The sequence below is a fragment of the Mus caroli genome, unplaced genomic scaffold, assembly GCF_978045245.1.
Source record: "Mus caroli unplaced genomic scaffold, Mus_caroli_1 scaffold_4, whole genome shotgun sequence".
NCBI classification, from domain to species: Eukaryota; Metazoa; Chordata; class Mammalia; order Rodentia; family Muridae; genus Mus; species Mus caroli.
In genome coordinates, this window is record NW_028227259.1 from 32,811,682 (window position 1) to 32,830,555 (window position 18,874).

The 18,874-nt window shown below is 54.2% G+C and overlaps 1 protein-coding gene across 1 annotated transcript in view; it reads right to left on the bottom strand.

Annotated features, from left to right (window-relative positions):
• Positions 1-18,874, bottom strand: part of Otof (otoferlin) — a 94,210-nt gene that overhangs the window by 4,673 nt on the left and 70,663 nt on the right. The window contains exons 12-42 of the mRNA XM_021161691.3: positions 18,025-18,184; positions 16,894-17,080; positions 16,506-16,692; positions 14,178-14,401; positions 13,670-13,778; positions 13,046-13,226; positions 12,834-12,954; positions 12,278-12,378; positions 12,086-12,176; positions 11,850-11,966; positions 11,436-11,588; positions 10,945-11,134; positions 10,718-10,842; positions 10,318-10,452; positions 9,695-9,856; positions 9,424-9,543; positions 8,766-8,927; positions 8,477-8,639; positions 8,059-8,189; positions 7,499-7,528; positions 7,058-7,189; positions 6,634-6,700; positions 4,763-4,899; positions 4,532-4,666; positions 4,188-4,325; positions 3,785-3,912; positions 3,512-3,682; positions 2,750-2,910; positions 1,968-2,110; positions 1,584-1,672; positions 51-149 (exon numbers count right to left, since the gene is read on the bottom strand). Coding sequence (XP_021017350.1) covers positions 51-149; positions 1,584-1,672; positions 1,968-2,110; positions 2,750-2,910; positions 3,512-3,682; positions 3,785-3,912; positions 4,188-4,325; positions 4,532-4,666; positions 4,763-4,899; positions 6,634-6,700; positions 7,058-7,189; positions 7,499-7,528; positions 8,059-8,189; positions 8,477-8,639; positions 8,766-8,927; positions 9,424-9,543; positions 9,695-9,856; positions 10,318-10,452; positions 10,718-10,842; positions 10,945-11,134; positions 11,436-11,588; positions 11,850-11,966; positions 12,086-12,176; positions 12,278-12,378; positions 12,834-12,954; positions 13,046-13,226; positions 13,670-13,778; positions 14,178-14,401; positions 16,506-16,692; positions 16,894-17,080; positions 18,025-18,184 — 4,249 coding nt within the window. The remainder of the gene's footprint in view (positions 1-50; positions 150-1,583; positions 1,673-1,967; positions 2,111-2,749; positions 2,911-3,511; positions 3,683-3,784; positions 3,913-4,187; positions 4,326-4,531; positions 4,667-4,762; positions 4,900-6,633; positions 6,701-7,057; positions 7,190-7,498; positions 7,529-8,058; positions 8,190-8,476; positions 8,640-8,765; positions 8,928-9,423; positions 9,544-9,694; positions 9,857-10,317; positions 10,453-10,717; positions 10,843-10,944; positions 11,135-11,435; positions 11,589-11,849; positions 11,967-12,085; positions 12,177-12,277; positions 12,379-12,833; positions 12,955-13,045; positions 13,227-13,669; positions 13,779-14,177; positions 14,402-16,505; positions 16,693-16,893; positions 17,081-18,024; positions 18,185-18,874) is intronic.

Sequence of the window (18,874 nt, forward strand, 5' to 3'; positions counted from 1 at the left end):
GGTCCCTTCCCACCCCAGGATCCCCAGCTCAGCCTGTGACTGTCACCCACCCCCTCACAAAAATATCACTGGACTTCTCTCCCGTGAAGAAATCATCATCTTCCAGGACCACCTCGTCTGTGTTCCACACGATGACCCGCAGCTCGTACCTGGACGGGTAGGGAAGCCCATCAGCAGCCTGAGGTAGGGCTTGTCCCAGGTTCTGGGGACAGATCAGGGCTGGGTCTCTTATGTGCTAGCAAGAGAAGCCCTGGGAGACTTGAGTGGGCTGGGAGAGTTGGGGAGGAGACTAGAGGGAGGTTTCTGTCCAGTCATGTCCTGGTGGGTCAAACAACAGGGTTCCTGGGGGGAAACCAGCCAGTCTGGAGCAGACACCCATGAACACTCCTGGGTTGTGGGGCTAATATGGGAGGAAGAAGAGGAGGAGGATGGCCATGCACAGCCGTCCCCATGCAGGGGGGCTGCTACCATGAGGCAGAGAGCATACCCTGTCCGTGTGTGTCTAAAGGCAGGAGCGGCGATCTATTTCTAAGAAATTCTGAGTGAAGCCCAGTGGCCCAAAGTGGAAGCCCACTGACTCTGGGTTTCTTTATGTCCTTGTCCTCAAAGAGGATGTCCCCTTTGAGTTTCAGTTGAAACTACAAATGAGGTGGTTACATTTCAACCATTATGCCTGAGGTTCATGGGTGGGAATGTGGTTCTCTGGAACAGAGGTGGGTTTACCCCTTTGTGATCAAGCCTGGAACAGAAGGCTAATAGCCTCAGGCTGGAGGTTGCTACAGGCAGAGCTGGCTGCACCATTTGCTTGTGGCCAGAGTAAAATGGAAATACTGGCCCCAATCCCAGGTTAAAAATCCTCAAGAAACAAGGGGTAGCTCAGGGCTAGAGTATTTGCCTAGTATGCACGAGACTGTAGGTTCAACCCCCAGTTCTGTCATTAAGAAATTGAGGACGGCAACATCAGGGTTGGAAAACAAGAACACAGATAGCTTTGTACGCCCAGAGGTTGGCCCCAAACCCAGGGACTGATGATATGGAACGGGCAGTGACCACCCTGACACCTTATTTAGTGTGATACTCAGTTCCAGGAGCCAAGACTACCTAGGTGAGGCAGGTGGCTTAGCTCCACATCGGGGAGCTCCCTCCACCCTAGCATCTCTGGTGTTTTTCAGGCAGTCACCCAGAAGAAAGGTTGGTAAAATGTGAGAGTGGTACAGAACAGGCTCTGATAGGTTCTTCTATGTGCCTGTAGTAGGAGTGTGTGTGTGTGTGTGTGTGTGTGTGAGGGGGGGGGGGAGAGGGAGAGTTGTGAGTGCAGGTGGCTTTGAGGGGTGGCTATGTCTTTGTGAGGGGGATACTATGTGGAAGAGGGTGCCGGGATGTGGGTCATCACATTCACTGTGGGCAGAGCAGGCCCTAGAATCATGGGTTGGTCTGTTTCTTCCCCAGAAGGGCCTGGCCACACCTGAGGCCCTGGAGTAGTGACTAATCCAGGCTGCCTTCTGCCTGAAGGACAGTCTAGGCTGTGGTGGGAAGTAGATGGGGCGGGGTGAGGGGATGGTGCCCGTGCCCAGGCAGCTCACTTCTTGGGTTTCCTGGGGGATATATCCAGAGGTGTCCCAGGGGCTGGCATGTCCATGGGGAACATGTCTACCCACAGCTCCAGGCGGCCCTGAGGAAGAGAGGGGTGTGACAGATGTCTGAGTGACGTTTTTTCCTTCTGCTCCTGGCCTAGCTAAAGGTGCATGCCATCAGTTTCTAGCTTTGGATGCTAGAATGTCTTATAATGTCACCAATAGCTGGGGACAGCTTCTGGGGTGGGGAGCCAACAGTCTCATGTGGGTCTCAGAACCACTCTTGCCATTCAAGTTGGCCTCAGTGGGGTGGTATGTGGGAATACAGGGGGGACACAGGGAATATTGTGAACCCCATTTCTATCCTTAGGATTGCAGCCGTGTGCACATCACCTGCTCAATGCCTGGCTTGTCAGGGTTGAGCAGCGGCCTGGTCTCCACGTGTTCCGGTACAAGGCGGCAGCCCACCCGGGGGATGTCCTCCCAGTGTCTCAGAGCAGACAGTGCCACGTGCTCATCCGTGGGCTTCCTCTGACCTGTGAAGTCCAGTGGATCAGGTGCATACACCTGGCCTCTTCAGAACCAGGGGCCCTAAATGGAGGCCATGGGCTTAGGAGAACAAAGCTCTGAGCTGTGACAAAGCCCCGAGTCTACCTTACCTTTGTTTTATTGCTAGAGAGACAGACACTGAGGAAGGCCAAGGTCTCAGCTACACCGCAGGCTCCAGAGAGACCCATGACCCCGACTTACCATGCTTAGGGAAGTTGAACAGAGACCCCTGATGTGTTGTGAAAGGGAGGGACCAAGGAGGAGAAAACCCTTCTGTGGAGGTGTAAATACTCCAGCACAGACCCTTCTCCAGCCTCTGGGAAGTGCCTCACGGACAGAGAGGAACAGGGTGGGTAGGGGATGGGGTGGGGCTTGGAGTCAGAGAGACCTGGGCCTACACCATTGCTCTGCCTCTGTAGAGATACGTGAGTTTGGTCAAGTCACCAAACTGGAACTTGTTGGGTCTCAGTTTGCTCTTCTGCAAAATGGGTTATTTTCCTCACCCATGGGGATGAATGAGAGAGAAAGAGGGGAGACAGTGTGTGAGATACAGGAGAAGGTGTCACTCTGAAGCCCCACCGAAGGCCCCGGAGGAGGGCCAGTCAGCTGCTTCCAATGTCCCTTACCATTCTCATCCTCTATTTCTGAAGGCCCCGTGAAGACACGGTTGGCAACCCTCACTCTCCCATGGGGACCAAAGTGGGGGCCGTCCACTTTGCCCTCTTTGCAGAGGCGTGTCAGGATCTGGCTGGGCTTCATGGGGTCCCTCCAGATATTGTAGCCATGTCTGTGGGTGGGAGAAGACACACAGGTGTGAAGCCTTTCAGGCTGGGACATCCCAGATCCTTCTGGCTACTCCTCCACCACTGGCCGTTGCCTACACCAGCAATGAGCCTCCAGCAGCTTCACCTAAGATACTAGGGCTGCTGGGGGCTGGTCCTTCTACTTTGTCTTTGTCTTTGACATCGAGTGCTTCCCAACCAATCACCACCCCACCATCCCTCAAGGGCTCTTGTGAGGCATCAGGTAACCAGAGAAGGAGGGGACTTGACCAGGGCAGAGACCTGCCCAGATCCTCTAAGGGCTTTCTTTATCCACTGCCCTGACACATCCCTTTCTTCTTTCCCCATTCTGACTCCTTTGTTATGGAATCCCTTCTGTATGGTATCGTGGAGTAGTCAGGCCCGGCCCCTGAAGCTGCACTCAGTGTGAAGTGAAGGCACACACCCGACTGAAACCCTGGCATGTTTATCTTTCCAAATTACCACCTGGAGTCTTGCCTTAGTGTTAAGATGCAGCTGCGCAGCAGACATCCAGTCCCTTCCCAACCCCTGTCCCTAGTCTGTCCCCAGCCCCTCCCAGCGACCGGCCCCACTCTGTCCTCGCACATGGAATAGGTCTGTGCGATGCCGCAGGTGGCGCGGTGCTTGCTGTAGAAGCGGTTTTCCAGGTCGATCTTGGTTTCTCCGATGAGGTCATCAGTGCCCACCAGATCCCAGTCGTACACGGCCACTGTCAACATGGACTCCATGGGGAAGGAGGCCTCAATGTCAAAGGACCTGATGGAGGGGGTGTTAGGAAGGGGGTACAGGTTGAGATGGGCAAGGAGTGAGGACTGGACAGAAGGCCAGGGGGGCAGAGAGGGCAGCTTGAGGCCTTACTTCCCAAACACAGGGTTGAGCTGCTTGGAGATGTAGTTCTCCTTGTCTCGGATGTCGGTCTTGCCTAACTTGATGGCAATATAGGGGTCGGCTTTGCCATTGATGTCGGCCGGGTGCAGGTCTGTGGCCTAGGCAGGGTAAGTGGTGCCTAAGCAGATTCGTGGGTGCCCTCACCCGACTCCTGAGGGTCCCATGATGTTCAGAAGTGGGGACAGAGGCACTGGGCTAGAGACAGAAGTCTCACTGGGTGGTACTAGGGAAGTTGCTGCCTCTTGTCGCCAGGGCTGGCTTTCCTCTCTAGAAATATGGGGACTAGGTCAGTGGATTCTTCTAATGTCTTGAAGCAGTCCCTCCAGCAGGCGGCCTGGGGGCCTGCAAGGAAGGGATGCAAAGGGAGCCTTACCCGGACCACATAGATTCGGACCAGCACATTGATGGGGTCATTGCTTGGGATGCCCTGGAACATTCCATAGGTGGGGTCATAGCCAGCTTCTCGAGATACATCCTCTGGGAGTGGCACTTTGTACACACAGAGGGATCCCTGGAGCAAGGCACAGGGTGGGGCTGTCAGGCTGCAGATTCAACAGGACAGGGCCAGCTAGCTAATGGCGCAGGTACACGCTGTGACCAGGCCTTAACACTTCAGCTGCTGGACCATGGACAGTGTAGGATTTCAGAGGCAGTGGGGAGGGATGTAAGGAAATGAGCTTGTGGGGGTCAATGGCTGGGCCATGCTCCTTGCCTGACCTTGAATCGGCCTACTATGCGCTCCTCCTCTGTGGAGCCATCCTCATCATCCCCCGTCTTGCCCCTCAACAGGTTGAAGGTGTGCAGCCAGTCCTCAAAGCTGTCAAACTCCGATTCCAGCTCCTTGGGGTACACCTGGGTAGGACAGGCTGTCAGGCCTCAGGCCAGCATCCTGCCCCATCTTCTGCCTCCCACCCATCATCTGGACAAGGCCTACTCCCAGACCCTCACCTTAAGCTCATCGATCTTGGCTTTCTTCTTCTCAGGAGCCTCCGATCCCTGGCCAGGGCCAGGGCTCTGGTTTTTCTTCTTTTTCTCCTCCTTTGCAGCTCTGGACTTCTCCTTGCTCTTCATTGGTCCCTTCAGGCCTGGCCCAAAGTAGAAAAGGAAGCCCTAGTCAATCCAGGGTAGTGTAGGGCAGGAAGGGCCCGAGCAGGAAGGGCCTGAGCCCCAGACCCAGCTCCACCACCCTTTTCCCATTTAACTTGGAGTCTCAATGCATTCCACAAGGAGCTGCAGATAGCAGGTCATGCCTGAGATAGGGGCACAGACAGAGAGAGCAGGGGAGGAGTTGGATCTGGAGTCAGGCACCCGTGGCTGCTCAGTCCTCTGCCTGCTGCCCTGGTTCTCTAGGTTTATGTTAACAAGGCTGCTTCCTACTCGTGTTCCCAAGCGGAATCCTGTGGAACCTCAGGTCTAAGTGCTATTGTCATGCGTAGACAAAACGAGGAAATCATTTATGTAGTATTTTCTTTGAAAAATTGATAGCACCAGTGCTTGGGGAGATGGCTCAGAGGGTGGAATAACTAGCTACCTGAGTGTGAGGACCTGAGTTTGAACCCCGGAATTCATATAATAGTTAGCGTCAGTGTGTATGATCCCAGAACACCTATGGGGAGATAGGAGGTAGAGACAGGAGAGTCTCTGGAAGCTCCCAGGCCACCTAGCCTGGTGTATATAGCAGTAGTGAGGCCAGCTAGCCTGGTGTATATAGCAGTAGTGAGGCCAGCTAGCCTGGTGTATATAGCATCAGTGAGGCTAGCTAGCCTGGTGTACACAGCAGCAGTGAGGCCAGCTAGCCTGGTGTACATAGCAGCAGTGAGGCCAGCTAGCCTGGTGTACACAGAGGCAGCGAGAGCCTGTTTCAAACAAGATGGAGGATGAGGAGTAGCACGGGGAGTTATCCTCTGAGCTCCGAGTTCATGATGTGGTACACGGGCACTGATGTTCACATACAATATGCACACACACAGACTCAGACATACACACACATAGACACACAGGCTCATACACACAGTCACCTACAGACACCCACAGACACATAGTCATACACAGATACATAGACACACAGTCACATACTCAGACATAGAGACACACACACAGACACACACAGACAGACAGTCACACACACAGACACACAGACATACAGACAGATACACAGTCATACACACAGACACACACACACAGACACACAGTTGCACACAGACACTCACACAGACACACATAGACACAGGCACACACACACAGACACACAAAGACATACATACCCAGACACACAGAGACATACATATACAGAAACACAGACACACACAGAGATATACACTCATATACACACTGACACATACACACAGATACACATAGATAGAGATACAGAGATATACACACTCATACACACAGAGAGACAGACACACATACACACACAGACAGACCTACACGCACATACACATAAACACACACAAAGACACACACACTTGTATCGCAATAGGGTGCAAAAAGGCTCTGAGAAGTCGTGCACTGAAGGAACCCACATAAACCAGCATTTCTAGACAGATCTGACCCCACATTCCTCTTTCCTTTCAGAATAGTATCAATGTAGTCCCATGGAAAAGGTTACGGAAAATATGGAACAAGCTGGGTCCCTTCCAGCTCAGGTGTTCTATGGATCTCCATGTCTGCCGGCTGCTATGCTTGCTGAACTGATCAGAGTGAACTACTGTAGCAGCCCTTAGCCTGATCCTTGGAGCCCAGGCCAGGGCTGAAGAAGCAGGTATTGTCATGGGTGCAAGGACCTAGGGGTCCAGATGCTGGGGGCCAGGCCTCACCCTCAGCGCTTTCCATCTCTTCCTTCTCTTCCAAGTCAGTTCCAGAGGTCTCATGTTGTCGAAGTTGCTGCCAAAACACGAAGGGGCTTTCCTGATGTCTCCATAGCCCGTGGCGTCTTCAGCTTCTAGTCACAAGGCCTGAGCTGCTCAGGGCCTTTGTGGCACCTATCTTTGGGCTCACACAGCATCTAGTATGGTATCTGGCTCATCATGAAAATGTCAGAACTCTTTGTGGAACACGTGGCTGACAAGAGAGGGACTAAGCCAGGAGGTGAACTGCCCATCAACCGGAGGAGGGAGGAATCTGAAGGGAGAGCTGCGGAGCTGACTCTGAGGGTTAGGGGAGGAGCTAGATGTCTAGCTGGCTCAGCTGCAGCCCACCGTCTCCTTTCCTCCTTATCCCCAGGCCCGACCCAGGCCTCACCTCCTTCATTGTGTCGATGGAGGCGAAGTACTTGGACCACCAATCCAGCATGCTCTCATCAGGCTCCTCTTCCTCTGGCTCCTCTGACGGGCCTTTCTTTTTCTTCTTCTTCCTTTCCTTCTCATCTTCAGCCTGAGGGTTGGCCAGGTTGACCATCCCGTCGGCTTTCCTACACTCAATCCTTTCCCAGGACCCTGAATGATTCCTACCCACTGCGGCCATCTGACCCCAGAAAGCACCATCCCTAACCCATACTGCTGTGAGTCCACCAATGGCAAGGCTTTGTGGGAGGAGCCACAGCCTGCCCCTGTGAGCCACAGGCCAAGGCAGGACTGGCACTCAGGGAAGGATGGCTGGGTCCACAAAGGTCCTTCTGGCCTAGCTCTGGTGTCAGTGAATGGTTATTTTACCCAAAGGACCTTGCCGGATTCCCACACTTACCACATCCACCTTGACCACAGCATCAGAAGTCTGAAGAGGGAAGGAACCAAGGAGAGAGGGCAGGGTTAGCCACTGAGAACTAACGGAAGGGGCAGGCAGTAGCGCCCCCCCCCCCCCCCCGGCAAAGGGCAGGCGGCAGGAGAGTGCACACGGCTGGGGCCCCCTTGCTTTTGCCTATAAGGCATTCACATTCAGAAGAGCAGGTCACCTGGCTAATGTGACCAAGGGCCAACTTGAGGCAGCACTTGGCATGGAAAATGGCCCTGTCCAAAAGACACCTGTCTCACAAGCAGTCCATCACCTAGGGGCTTATTTCTGAAGCGAAATGCCGCAGGTCGTCGCCTCTAACCATTACCGTTCCACGGCTTGCCTGTACACATCATCTGCTTCCTGAGCCCCTAGTACCCTGCCTCCAGACAGTGCTATGTGATCAAGGTTGGCTTTTGACAACTACACAGAGAGACAAGTCAGGACTGCACTCTCGGACAGGCCTGCCTGGCTCGCCAGTGCTACCTGTGCTTGTGTGTCCCGACCAGCATTGGGCCAGCCCCTCGCCTTACCGCATCCAGTTTCACCATGGTCTCCAGCTTCTTAACTGGCTCCTCAGGCTCCATGCTTACTACAACCTCCCCTGTGGGGCGAGAAGAGGGGCCCCCATTGCGCAGCCTGTGGCAGCCCCGGAGCAGCCTGACTGGACAGAGATAGACAGACAGACAGACAGAGAGGAGGAACAGAGTTACAGTGAGAGGCATGAAGTAAGGCAGGAAGAGCGTGATCTTCAGTGGACTCTGGAAGTCTCTCAGGGCAGAGGAGGGACAGGACATATAGAAGAACAAGATGGGCATGAGGAAGGGAAATGAGCTAGAGAGAAGGGTGGGTCATTGTGCATCCAGACGGCAGAACTGAGGCTAGACCTGGAGGCGAGGCCCTTCAAGGAGCCAAATAGAGCCAGGCCTGGGCTTTAGGTAAAGGCCATACCTGTGGTGTTCCAGTTGGGGGCTGAGCGGTCCGGAGGTCGGTAGATGAAGCGCCTCAGTGAGCTGACTGCATGGGAACCCACCAGGGTGTATCGTCCAAAGGCCCGGCAATCTACCACTCGGATGTTCAAGGGTGGGTGCAGGAGCTCATTCTCTGGGAGGTCCTGAGGGGTAGTGGTGACATTTGTACAGTCTGCGTCTCAGAAAAAGGGGCTGAGGAGGCTCCAGCTAAGGTAAACCACACTGGTCACACCCAGCCCTGCTGGGGATCTGTCAGCTCCTACACTCACCACTTCAAACCACTTGACCAGGGTGTTGAAGTTGGGGTTCTTCTTATAATTGTGGATCAGGGAGGATTGTACCCCCTTTCCTGCACACTCGATGTCCACCCGTGGTCGGTCCACCTGGGCCAGGTTCACCCTCTTTAGGTCCCTCAGGCCCCAGAATAGCACCTGATTGTAGGGGGAGGGTGGTTCTGTAAGGGGAGCCAGTGGTGGCTGGGGAGGGTGTCTGGGGGGGAACTGGGGTGGGAGGAGAAGCTAGATTGGGATGGCAGGCACAGTGAGGACGGTGTCAAGAGACTGCATGAGGCGAATGTCCTGAGGAAACCGAGGTAAGGGTCTTTGAGGGTAGGGATCACTATGGAAGGCAGAGGGCCTAGAATGGCTCTGGGCTCAGTGATGCGACTCTGTCAGAGCAGGATAGCACTAGCCTGGGCTGGGACCTGTGTCAGTGCTGCTGTCACTAAGGAGTGATCTTGGACAAGTCTCCTCCACTTGGGGCCCTCCGTATCATTTTCTGAAACTGAGAGGCATCCCTATGGGACTAGGAGTTTGACGGCTCACAGAATGGGCATTCATAGTGCTTTGTGGAGCAAAAGGGAGAGGACCTGGTGACTTGGGCGAAGGTTACAGGCAGGGCAGGGAGGGACATGGAGCCCTCACACACCTCCACTCGGTACTTGCTGAGCACTGGCCGGATTCCCACGGGCACAGGCATGATGGGCCCTCTGTCCATGTCCACTGGGCCATTGATGGGTGGCAGGTCAGCCTTCCCTGATGGCCCAATCTGAGGAATGAGGCCATAAATCTCAGTGGCGAGCCCAGGGAGAGGGGTCCCTTCCCCAGTGAGTTGGTGTCATGAGAACAGGCAGGCCAGAGAGCATAATGCCCCCTGAGATCCGACTCCCAGCCCTGTCCCCCTATGCCTGCCCCCTGACCTGCAGCAGCTCGAAGGCAGCCAGTAGGTCTCCGGCTGTGGCACTGCCTCGGTAGATCTGGTAGTACTCAAGCTGCGGCGGGAAGCGAGGTGGGCAGTAGGCCTCATCTGCCATCTTCACCAGGGGCTTGGCGAAGGTCCGGCCCATGAAGTCGGCTTTGCCCTAACACAACAAAACTCTAGGGTTCCCTTGGGCACCCCAACAGTTGGGTTGGCTTGTAGGCAGCGTTGGCCCCTCCTGATCTTTCCTCTCTACTCCAGAATCTCCATGGAAAGCAGGGAGATGGCCCCTGATTGTGACTGAGCATAGGGAGGGATCAGAGCCCTAGGGTGGGGGTGTACCAGGGCTTCCTGGTACATCTCTGGAAGATTTGGCCTCAGTGTGTTTATCCAGGAGATGGGAAACACCATGGTTTGCACCTGGTCCCCAAGTGGCTCATGGTTCTGGAAAAGGATCAGACTGTGGCGGGTGGGCAGTAGGCACCTGGAAAGCTCGATGAGCAGCCCAGTTTCCCAACACACCCAGCAGCCACAGAGGCAGCCTGTGTAGAGCTTCAGGGGGAGGGTGGGGAACTTGCAAGGGGAGGGTCTGCTAGAGGTCACTGGCGCCAGTGCCCACCATACCATGCTGTCCTGGTCGTAGATTTCAATGACAATGATGGGGGGATCATCTCGTAACTCGTGAGCTTCACCGTACAGCTCCAGGTTGTCAAATACCAGCATCTGGTCCCAGGTGGGACACAGTGTCTCATTTAGAACCTGATCATGGGGTGAGGGATGGGGAAGAAGTGGCAGCCACTGTTTCCAAGTCAAGGCTTCTGTGATGTCTACTCCCAGTGCCCTGCTGGTCTCCCTTGCCTTGTGGACATGGTCCAAGCTGTTGGCCTCTACTACCCTAGCCAATTACCTGAAGGACTTTCCTCTGAAGAGCTGGGGAACTAGCAGGCCAATAGTACTGGCCTCCCAGTTCTCCCAAAAGCCCAGGGCTCCTCTCCCTCAGGTCCCCTCCCCTTCAGGTCCTTACCTCAGTGCATTGGCTTTGGTTGATGAAGAAGACACGGGCGAAGGGATCAGAGAGCCCACTGCTGTCAGCAGCAAAGAGGCTTCGGGCCTGATACATGTGTGCTCGGAGCTGGAAGGCTTGCTTCTCTGTGGGGAAGGGTGAGCTAAGCCATGCCATGCAGCCCCTGTGGCCCTCGGGGAGTACAAGCTGGGAGAGTAGTCCACCCAGGATCAGGAGGCCTCACTCACTGGTGTAGACTAGGCTGATGGGCGGAAAGGAATGCAGGCCCAGGCCTTGGGCTGCCTTGACCTCCTCGAAGCCACAGGGCAGACCACACAGGAAGTCCTTTCGCTGCTTGCTGAGGCCCAGCCACAGGTAGAGCTCCAGCTTGGCCTGTACTGTCCAGCCTGCCGAGCCGAAGCCCCTTTTCCCTGGCAGCTAGGGGCAGGCTCAGGGTCACCAAGAGCCTGAGAACTTCCAGGACCCCCAGGGTAAGGGAGGCCCAGGGTGGTGTTGAAGCTTTAGGCAGAGATAGATAGAGCTTCGCCTACCCCCTCACCGGACAGAGCTGGGTATGAGAGACTAAGGGGGGAAGGTAGGTGGGGACAGGTGGACTCCAGACCTCCCGAACACCTGCTAGTTAAGGGCTCCACCTCCTGCTCTTAGACTTGCCAGCCTCATCGGAGTCGCTACAGGAACCCACCCCACCCACTCGAGCTTGGCCCATCCCCAGCAGCACCTTCAGGAAGAGGGTCTTGACTTTGGCGCAGTCCTTGCCCAGTTCCTCCTCCACGATGGAGAACAGCAGGTCTTTGGAAGGCACGCGGGCATAGGCGATACGTTTGTTGTTGCTCATCATCCAAATGAACACATCAGGAATGCTGTGCTGGGGCTGCAGCAGAGGGAGGGCCGAGGGCACAAGCCAGGGGACCTCACTAGAGTGGTACCCTGAGCCTGCTGAACCCCACTCTTGGGAGCTGGACCTGGCTGAGGAAAAGCTAGGGGGTGTGAAAAGGAAGGACCCTCGTCTTGGGTCTTCCTTTCTCTCCCACCGGGCTTGCTCAACCTTGTCAACAAGGGCTATTGGAGCGGCAGAGGCCTCCCTGCGAAGCTGGACAGCCTCTCTGTGCTGCCCTTTTCTCAGGCCACATACCTCATCTGCCAGGAAGCGTAGCTTCTGTAGAAAGTTCTGGCATAACCTCAGCTTGTCCCGAACAGTGTGCCGCTTCACCTGAGCCCTCAGGCTCTTGGCCTGTTGTCCCATGCTCTCCTGTTGGGAAGAGTGTGGGAGGAGCATTCAGCTTTGGGTGTCAGCTTGAGCCATGACCTCAAGGGCAGATTTCCCTGTTCATTGGCTTCTGTGGTCCCAGGGTCCAGCTGTGGCCTCACCAGCTCCCTCATACAGGACTTAAGACGCTCCCGATCCAGCCTGGTGCGGGACGAGCGGCCCTGGTCCTTGTCTGAGAGGGAGAGGAAGCGGCTGCAGAGGGATAGGGGTAGAAGAGTCAGGACTTAGCCACCTCTGCCCTGACCTGGCTAGAGTGTCCCCATGTCCCACCCTGCCCTCTCCATCGGTCTCACTGGCAGCCACAGCTGAGTTCCTCTAGCACACCCCGCAGGCGGCGCTCCGGGTAGGACTTCTCCGTTTTGATCATCTCCTGTACATCATTCAGGCCTTCTTCCTGTGAAGCAGGGTTTCAAGTGCACTCTGGGCCTTAGCCCTCCTTCTCCCAGATCTTTCCCATTCACCCCAGGAAAGAGGAATCTAGTAATATGGACCATTCTATATAAATTATGAAGGAGCCACCAACTCCCCAGGGCCTGTTATAGACATGGGGACTCTTGGTTATTCGTGGGTCCTCAGCTTCTTCAGGAAGAAGCACTCTGAGTTATGTCCATGGTGGACAGAGCAGGATCGAGGACTGGAGAGAGGTCTTGTGCAGACCTGAAGTCGCTGGCCTGCCCCGCTGCCTCTGAGAGCCCAGACCTAGAGGGGGTAGACCCTTAGACTCTACCCCAGAGCTCTGGGACCCTGTGGGTTTCCCCTTTCTGTATTTCAAGACAAGCCTCTGGAGAGACAGCCTGTGTTGTACATGCACCCACTCTCCCAGATCCTGTCACCCGCAGCCTTGCTGACCAGCTTGTCAGCAATGTGGTCCATGATGTTGGCATTGTAGAGGCGCCGCCTCTGGTCAGGCCACCAGCTCTTGATATAGATGCAGGGCTTGTGCTCCAGGTAGGGCAGGTGGAAATAGTTCCTGGGGCGGGCAGGATGCAGAGAGAGGTTGAGGTCTAGGGATCTGGGAGGTAAGGGCCAAGGCCACTTGAGAATGCACAAGTGATGCCCACCTGTCTGTGATCTGGGGCCGCATAGGCGGGGTGGAGGACACCGAGGCCAGGTCCCCGGCTTCGTCACCTTCATCGTCACTGGAGTTCTGAATCAGGTCTACCTCTTCTTCATCTCCAGGCTCTTTCCGGGGCCGAGGCCTCAGGGGCCGAGACATACCATCGACTTCATTGCCGTAGTTTCCTGGACAAAGAGCGACTTGTAAGAGGCCTGCAGTCTTTTCCTCACTCACTCCACCACCCTCCATGTATTTCTCTTGGAGAAGTAAAGTCAGAGAACTGGGCTCAGATAACACCACCCAGGGAAAGGTTCCATGTCACCCCTAAGGGAGAGCTGATGATGGCTGTGCCCAGCCCAGAGCAAAGTCTGGATTTCTCCTCTCTCTTCCACCACAGGGCATGGGGGGGCTCCCCCTATTTTCTTCTGACATTCTATCCCAGTCTGACCCTTTGGCACATTGATGATTGACCTCTCTTACAGTCACGTATACTCCCAAGAATCATGGATGTCTGAGGACAGTCATGGGAAACACATCAATGTTGCCGGCTCTCTGAAGCCTGGGGCACAGTGACACCACTGACAACCAGAAGCTTGAATAAAACCTTCCCTATGGTCTCAGCACTCACCTATGGTCACCTCAAAGGTAATTGGCTTGTCCCCATTTTTCCGGTCAATCATCGAGGCTTCCAAGAAGGCTCCAAATAGAAAAAATTCTTCCATTCTCCCTGTGCAGCTCTGTGGGGGGAGTTAAGCCCAGTGCTGAGCTTTTGCGAGCCAACAGGCCTGGGTCAGGTTCCTAATGTCACAGATAGGCTCTTGGCTGACAGGTGGGGTGTGTCCTATCCAGCTTTGAGGCTAGGCAGTCTGGACTCAAACCCTAGTTGTTCCTGAGAGGATGGCTAGTTCTGCAGATACAAGGACAGTTGTGGCTGAGAAGCGTGCCATTGGTCGGTGGCAGCTAAAACAGGATTTCTGGTAGGGCATAGGTCGGCAGTAGGTGAGGACTGAGGTCTTGCAAAGGGGTCAAATGAGGGTCTCTGCGTGGACAGGGTAGCAGTGGGGGAAAGCCAGAACTCAGCTGCTTGTTGAGGGGAGGATGGAGTGAGGGGTCTGGACACACAGCCTTGTCCTCACCTCCGAGACAGGCGTGGCCTGCTCCACCTGCACTTCCGTGGAGCTGGTGAGCTCTGGGTTGGAGGTGTCCAGGATCTCCACAGCTAGTCCCAACATGAGGCGGGCCCGGAAGGACACACCCTCCCCCAGGCCTTCATTCAAGTCCTGGTGCTCGTCCAGCAGTGTGTAGTTGCGCGTAGAGCCGTACATGTTCACCCAGGCTGGACCGAGGGTAGGCAGGAAGCCTGAAGCAGTGAGGAGAGAGGTAGAAAGGCCGTCACATCCCAGGCTCACCTAGGATGCAGGGGTCTTTGTGGCTTCTGGGTGCTGAGCTCAAGGATATTTGTCTGCTGGGTGCCTTTCTCACTTGTGCCTATACAGAGTGCCTTCTGGCTTCTCCCTAGTCCCTGTGTAGGAGGGAAAGCCAGGGTCCTGCTTCCCCCTGCCAGTTCTTCCTGAACACCTCAACGTGGATCCTCCTGTTTTGTCCTGCTTCGGGATGTAGGATGTCCATCTCCATGCCTCTCCTGCTCGGGGGACCTTCCCTCCTCGTTGTGTTCCCTTGGTTATTTGTGGGTCCTCAGCTCCTTGAGGCAGAAGCACCCTGGGCTGTAAATATGGTGGGCTGAGCAGGCCCTGGAGCTGGAGAGGAGCCTTGCTCTCTGTCTTTGACAAGTCTCTTCTCTCATGCTGAGGTTTGGTTGGGCCTCAGTCAACAAATCTTGCCTTATGCGAATCTAACTCTTCTTTGTGTATTTTCTTTTAAACAACTATTTTTGTCGGATTCTGGATATGGACACACAGCTTTAATCCTAGCAGGCAGATCTCTGTGAGTTCAAGGCCAGCTTGGTCTATATGGCAAAACATGAACAAACGAACAAACAAAACCATTTATTATATGTGTGTGTGTGTATTTATGATGTGTATGTATGGGAGCCCTGTGTGCATAGGAAGGCCAATCTCAGATTTTTTTGTTTGTTTGTTTTGTTTTGTTTTTTTGAGTCAGAGTTTCTCATTGGCCTAGAGTTTGGCAAGCTGGCCAGTCTGGCTGGGATTCAAGGAACCCCAGTGTACTGGCTATTTTTGTGTCAACTTGACACAGCTGGAGTTATCACAGAGAAAGGAGCTTCAGTTGAGGAAATGCCTCCATGAGACCCAACTGTAAGGCATTTTCTCAATTAGTGATCAAGGGGGAAAGGCCCCTTGTGATTGGGACCATCTCTGGGCTGGTAGTCTTGGGTTCTATAAGAAAGCAGGCTGAGCAAGCCAGGGGAAGCAAGCCAGTAAAGAACATCCCTCCATGGCCTCTGCATCAACTCCTGCTCCCTGACCTGCTTGAGTTCCAGTCCTGACTTCTTTGGTGATGAATAGCAGTGTGGAAATGTAAGCTGAATAAACCCTTTCCTCCCCAACTTGCTTCTTGGTCATGATGTTTGTGCAGGAATAGAAACCCTGACTAAGACACCCAGAGATCCTGTTTCTGCTTCCTTAGTGCTGGGCTTACAAGTGCCATCACTCCTTGATACACACACACACACACGTAAACATAGGCTCCGGTATTTAAGCTCAGATCCTCATGACCCATTTCCTTAGCTCCTGTATTTAATTATTTGTTAGTTTTGTAAACAAAGCATTAAACAGATGAGCCACAGTTCATATATAGAACTTGGCATTTAAACTGCACATTTGAGTGGCTATAGTATGCATGTTCAGTATGTTGTGTGCCCATTGTCATACCCTGTCATACTTGTGGCCACCCTAAAGAAGCCCCACTCTCCTCAGCAGGTACTTCCGACCACCCTGTCTTTGTTCCTGGATGCACAAGCCTATTTTCTGTCTGGAGTCACTTCTTCTGGGTATTTCCTATATGTGGAACTGTACTGTAGGCTTTATTTCCTCTACCTGCCGTTCTGGTCACTTGGTATCATGTCTATCTGTCTGGACGTATTAGGGGGCACGGGAATGGCATTTTCTCTCCCCGTGTTCCTGGATTCTGGGTTACAGTCAGTTCCACAGGCCTGTAGACAGGTGTCACTGTTCTCATCAGTTACCAGTAAAGACATGGAGATCACATACACAGAGCACGTGCACCTCACTGTATGAAAACTCTCATTTTCAGTTGGTCAATGGGGAAACAGGTGCAAAAGCAGCAGGGGTAATCGCTAAATCCAGGCAGCTCCCAGGGGTTTTGCATCATTACGCCCCTGTTTTCTTGAGGCAGGGGTTACAAACGAGACCCTTAAAAGCCCTGTCTGGCTGGGGTCGGAGGTGGTGTGAGGGAAAGGGGCCTCAGTCATGTTCCCATCATGCCCCATTCTCCTCTGGATACAGCTGTGCTATGCTGCTGACCTTTGTCTCCATCGTTGGAAATCTTGCGCAGGTCGATGAAGTGGGTGCCGATGGCCACATCATTGACCTTGTCAGAGTCCCGGATCTGCACCTTCATGCGTTTGCAGAGTGGAGGGAACAGGTCTGTGAAAACGACCTGCTCGTTCCATAGCGGCTCATAGCTGCTCTTCTGCACTGATGTTTTGCCCTGGTGGGAAGAAGCCATAGCATGTGTGTCAGTGTGTGTGTGTGTGTGTATGTGTGCGCGTGTGCCTGCATGTGTGCATGTATATGTGCCTGTGTTTTCCAGCTGGGGGGTTCAGACTCCTCCTGGTCTGCCCCTTCCTCCCATCCCTCACCTTTACTCCGTGCCCACCATCCCGGCCTTCAGCACCTCCATCCCCAGTACCTTTTGTCCAGCAAAGAAGACTTGCACATAGGGGTCGACGAGGTCCTTGTTCTCACCAATGAACGCCTTCTTCACGTTGGCCATGAGGCTTGTGTTCATCCGGGGCAGTCCCTCTGCTCGGTAAATTTTCACATAGAACCGTGCCCACTGCCGTTCGGGGGGCACGCCCTCGGGGAGCAGCAGGTTCCTATGAGCACAGGCAGCATGTCATCTCCACGGACGCCTTAGAGAACTCTCTTTGCCTCTTAGGTCCTTAGACCAAGAGGTATGCAAGGATGATGATGGGAGGAGAGGCAGAGCAGATGGTGGACAGGGAGGAGACGAGACAAAGCAAGTGAATGCTTGCATATGTGCTCTGTCTGTCTCTGTGTCTCTCTGTCTCTGTCTCTGTCTCTCTCTCTCACACACACACATGCACACACACACACACCATCTTAGCAGCTGCCTGGGGCCTAGCATAATCTGTGAAGGACAGCTTGAGAGGACCCAGACTATGATTAAAGATACTAATTCATGCGCCTATCCATTTTTAGAATTCCGAGAAACACTTCCCAACAGAAGGAGAAGCCCCAGTTTCTTCCTTGTTAAGGTGGCGGTGATGCTAACAGCCACATTCAGGAAGGCAGTACATAGGCTACAGAGCTTTGTAAACTGTAATGCGGGATGCTAAGTGTGGCATCAGCTTTCACAGCTCTGTGTCTTCCCTGAGACAAGAACTTCCAGGAGCTGTCTCCTCTCCCAGCCCATGGAAGACCAGGCCCAGGCACGTTCTGAGAGTCCAGACAATGTCCCAGAGTGTTTCTCAGCAGCCACTATCTGTGGCCCAAGATTGGCGCCCTGAGTGACATCTCATCTGAGTGCATGGCATGGGCCCTGGCAGCGGGAGGACTCCTAGTCGCCAGCATCTCTTCTTCCCACCAGCTTTCTCAGCCGGAAGTCTAGATGCCAAAGCACTACCTTCCATTAACCCCGGTGACCACATTGATCTTGGGCCCCAGAGGAGAGACTGGCAGGGTGAAGCGTGGAAGTAAGGGGGCTAATGGTAAGAATTCTGGGTTCAGACCACTCTACAAGCTTCCTTTGGGGGAAAGAAGGATTGTGTTCAGGTCTCTAGGGGAGACGGAGCCTCACCCTTCAATGTCGTCCTCATCCGTCTCGTTGGCCTTGTGGGGTGTCTTGATGTTGTCTCCCTTGCCCACCACAGCGACATCACACTTTACATAACCCTTCAGCCCAGCAGAGATGTCATCGGGGTCTGACAGGATGGCCCATTTGTGATGGAACTGGTGTTCTGCAGGGGTGGAAGGGCATTGCATTTACCATCTATCCCAGGATTCCACAGGGCGTCCAAGCTCAGTGCTTGCTAGGGCTTGCAAGCTCAAGGCTGCAGGCTCAGGAGACTTGAGGCCATGGCTCTGGTTGCATTCAGCCGGTGAAGACAGAGGGCCTCTGCAGGCAGAGGGCTGGGTGAGACCCTGCCCAGGAGCAAGTGTCAGGACTCCGAATTGCTTCCAAGTCAGTTTCACAGCTTGCAGTCTCTGCTGTGGCCCCTGCTACAGCTGGCCCCACATAGCTGCTAGATAGGGCCTACTATAATAGAGGCTTTACCGATCATATTCTTCCTTTCAGCCCTTCTGAGTCTCTCCGTGTCTTGAGGTGAAGCCCAAACATTTGGCAATGCTACTCTCTTCCCTGCTTGGTTCCACCACCCCAGGACTCTCCAGGGAAAGTACCCATTGCTTCCTGAGCTTGCACAGAGCCAAACTCTAGGTCACTGTGTCTGCTCTGAATGTCCTCACCTTCCTCCTCCTCCTCAGTTAACTGGAAAACGGATCATTTTATCCAAGAGTCTCCTCTTCCATGTAGCATCCCCTGACCCCTTCAGAGGATTAGGCCCTGACCTCTCAGTGCTCACAGGGCCCTGTGTACATGCCTCCCACCACAGAAATCACCTATGCAATGCCTGTCTCCATGTTGAGAC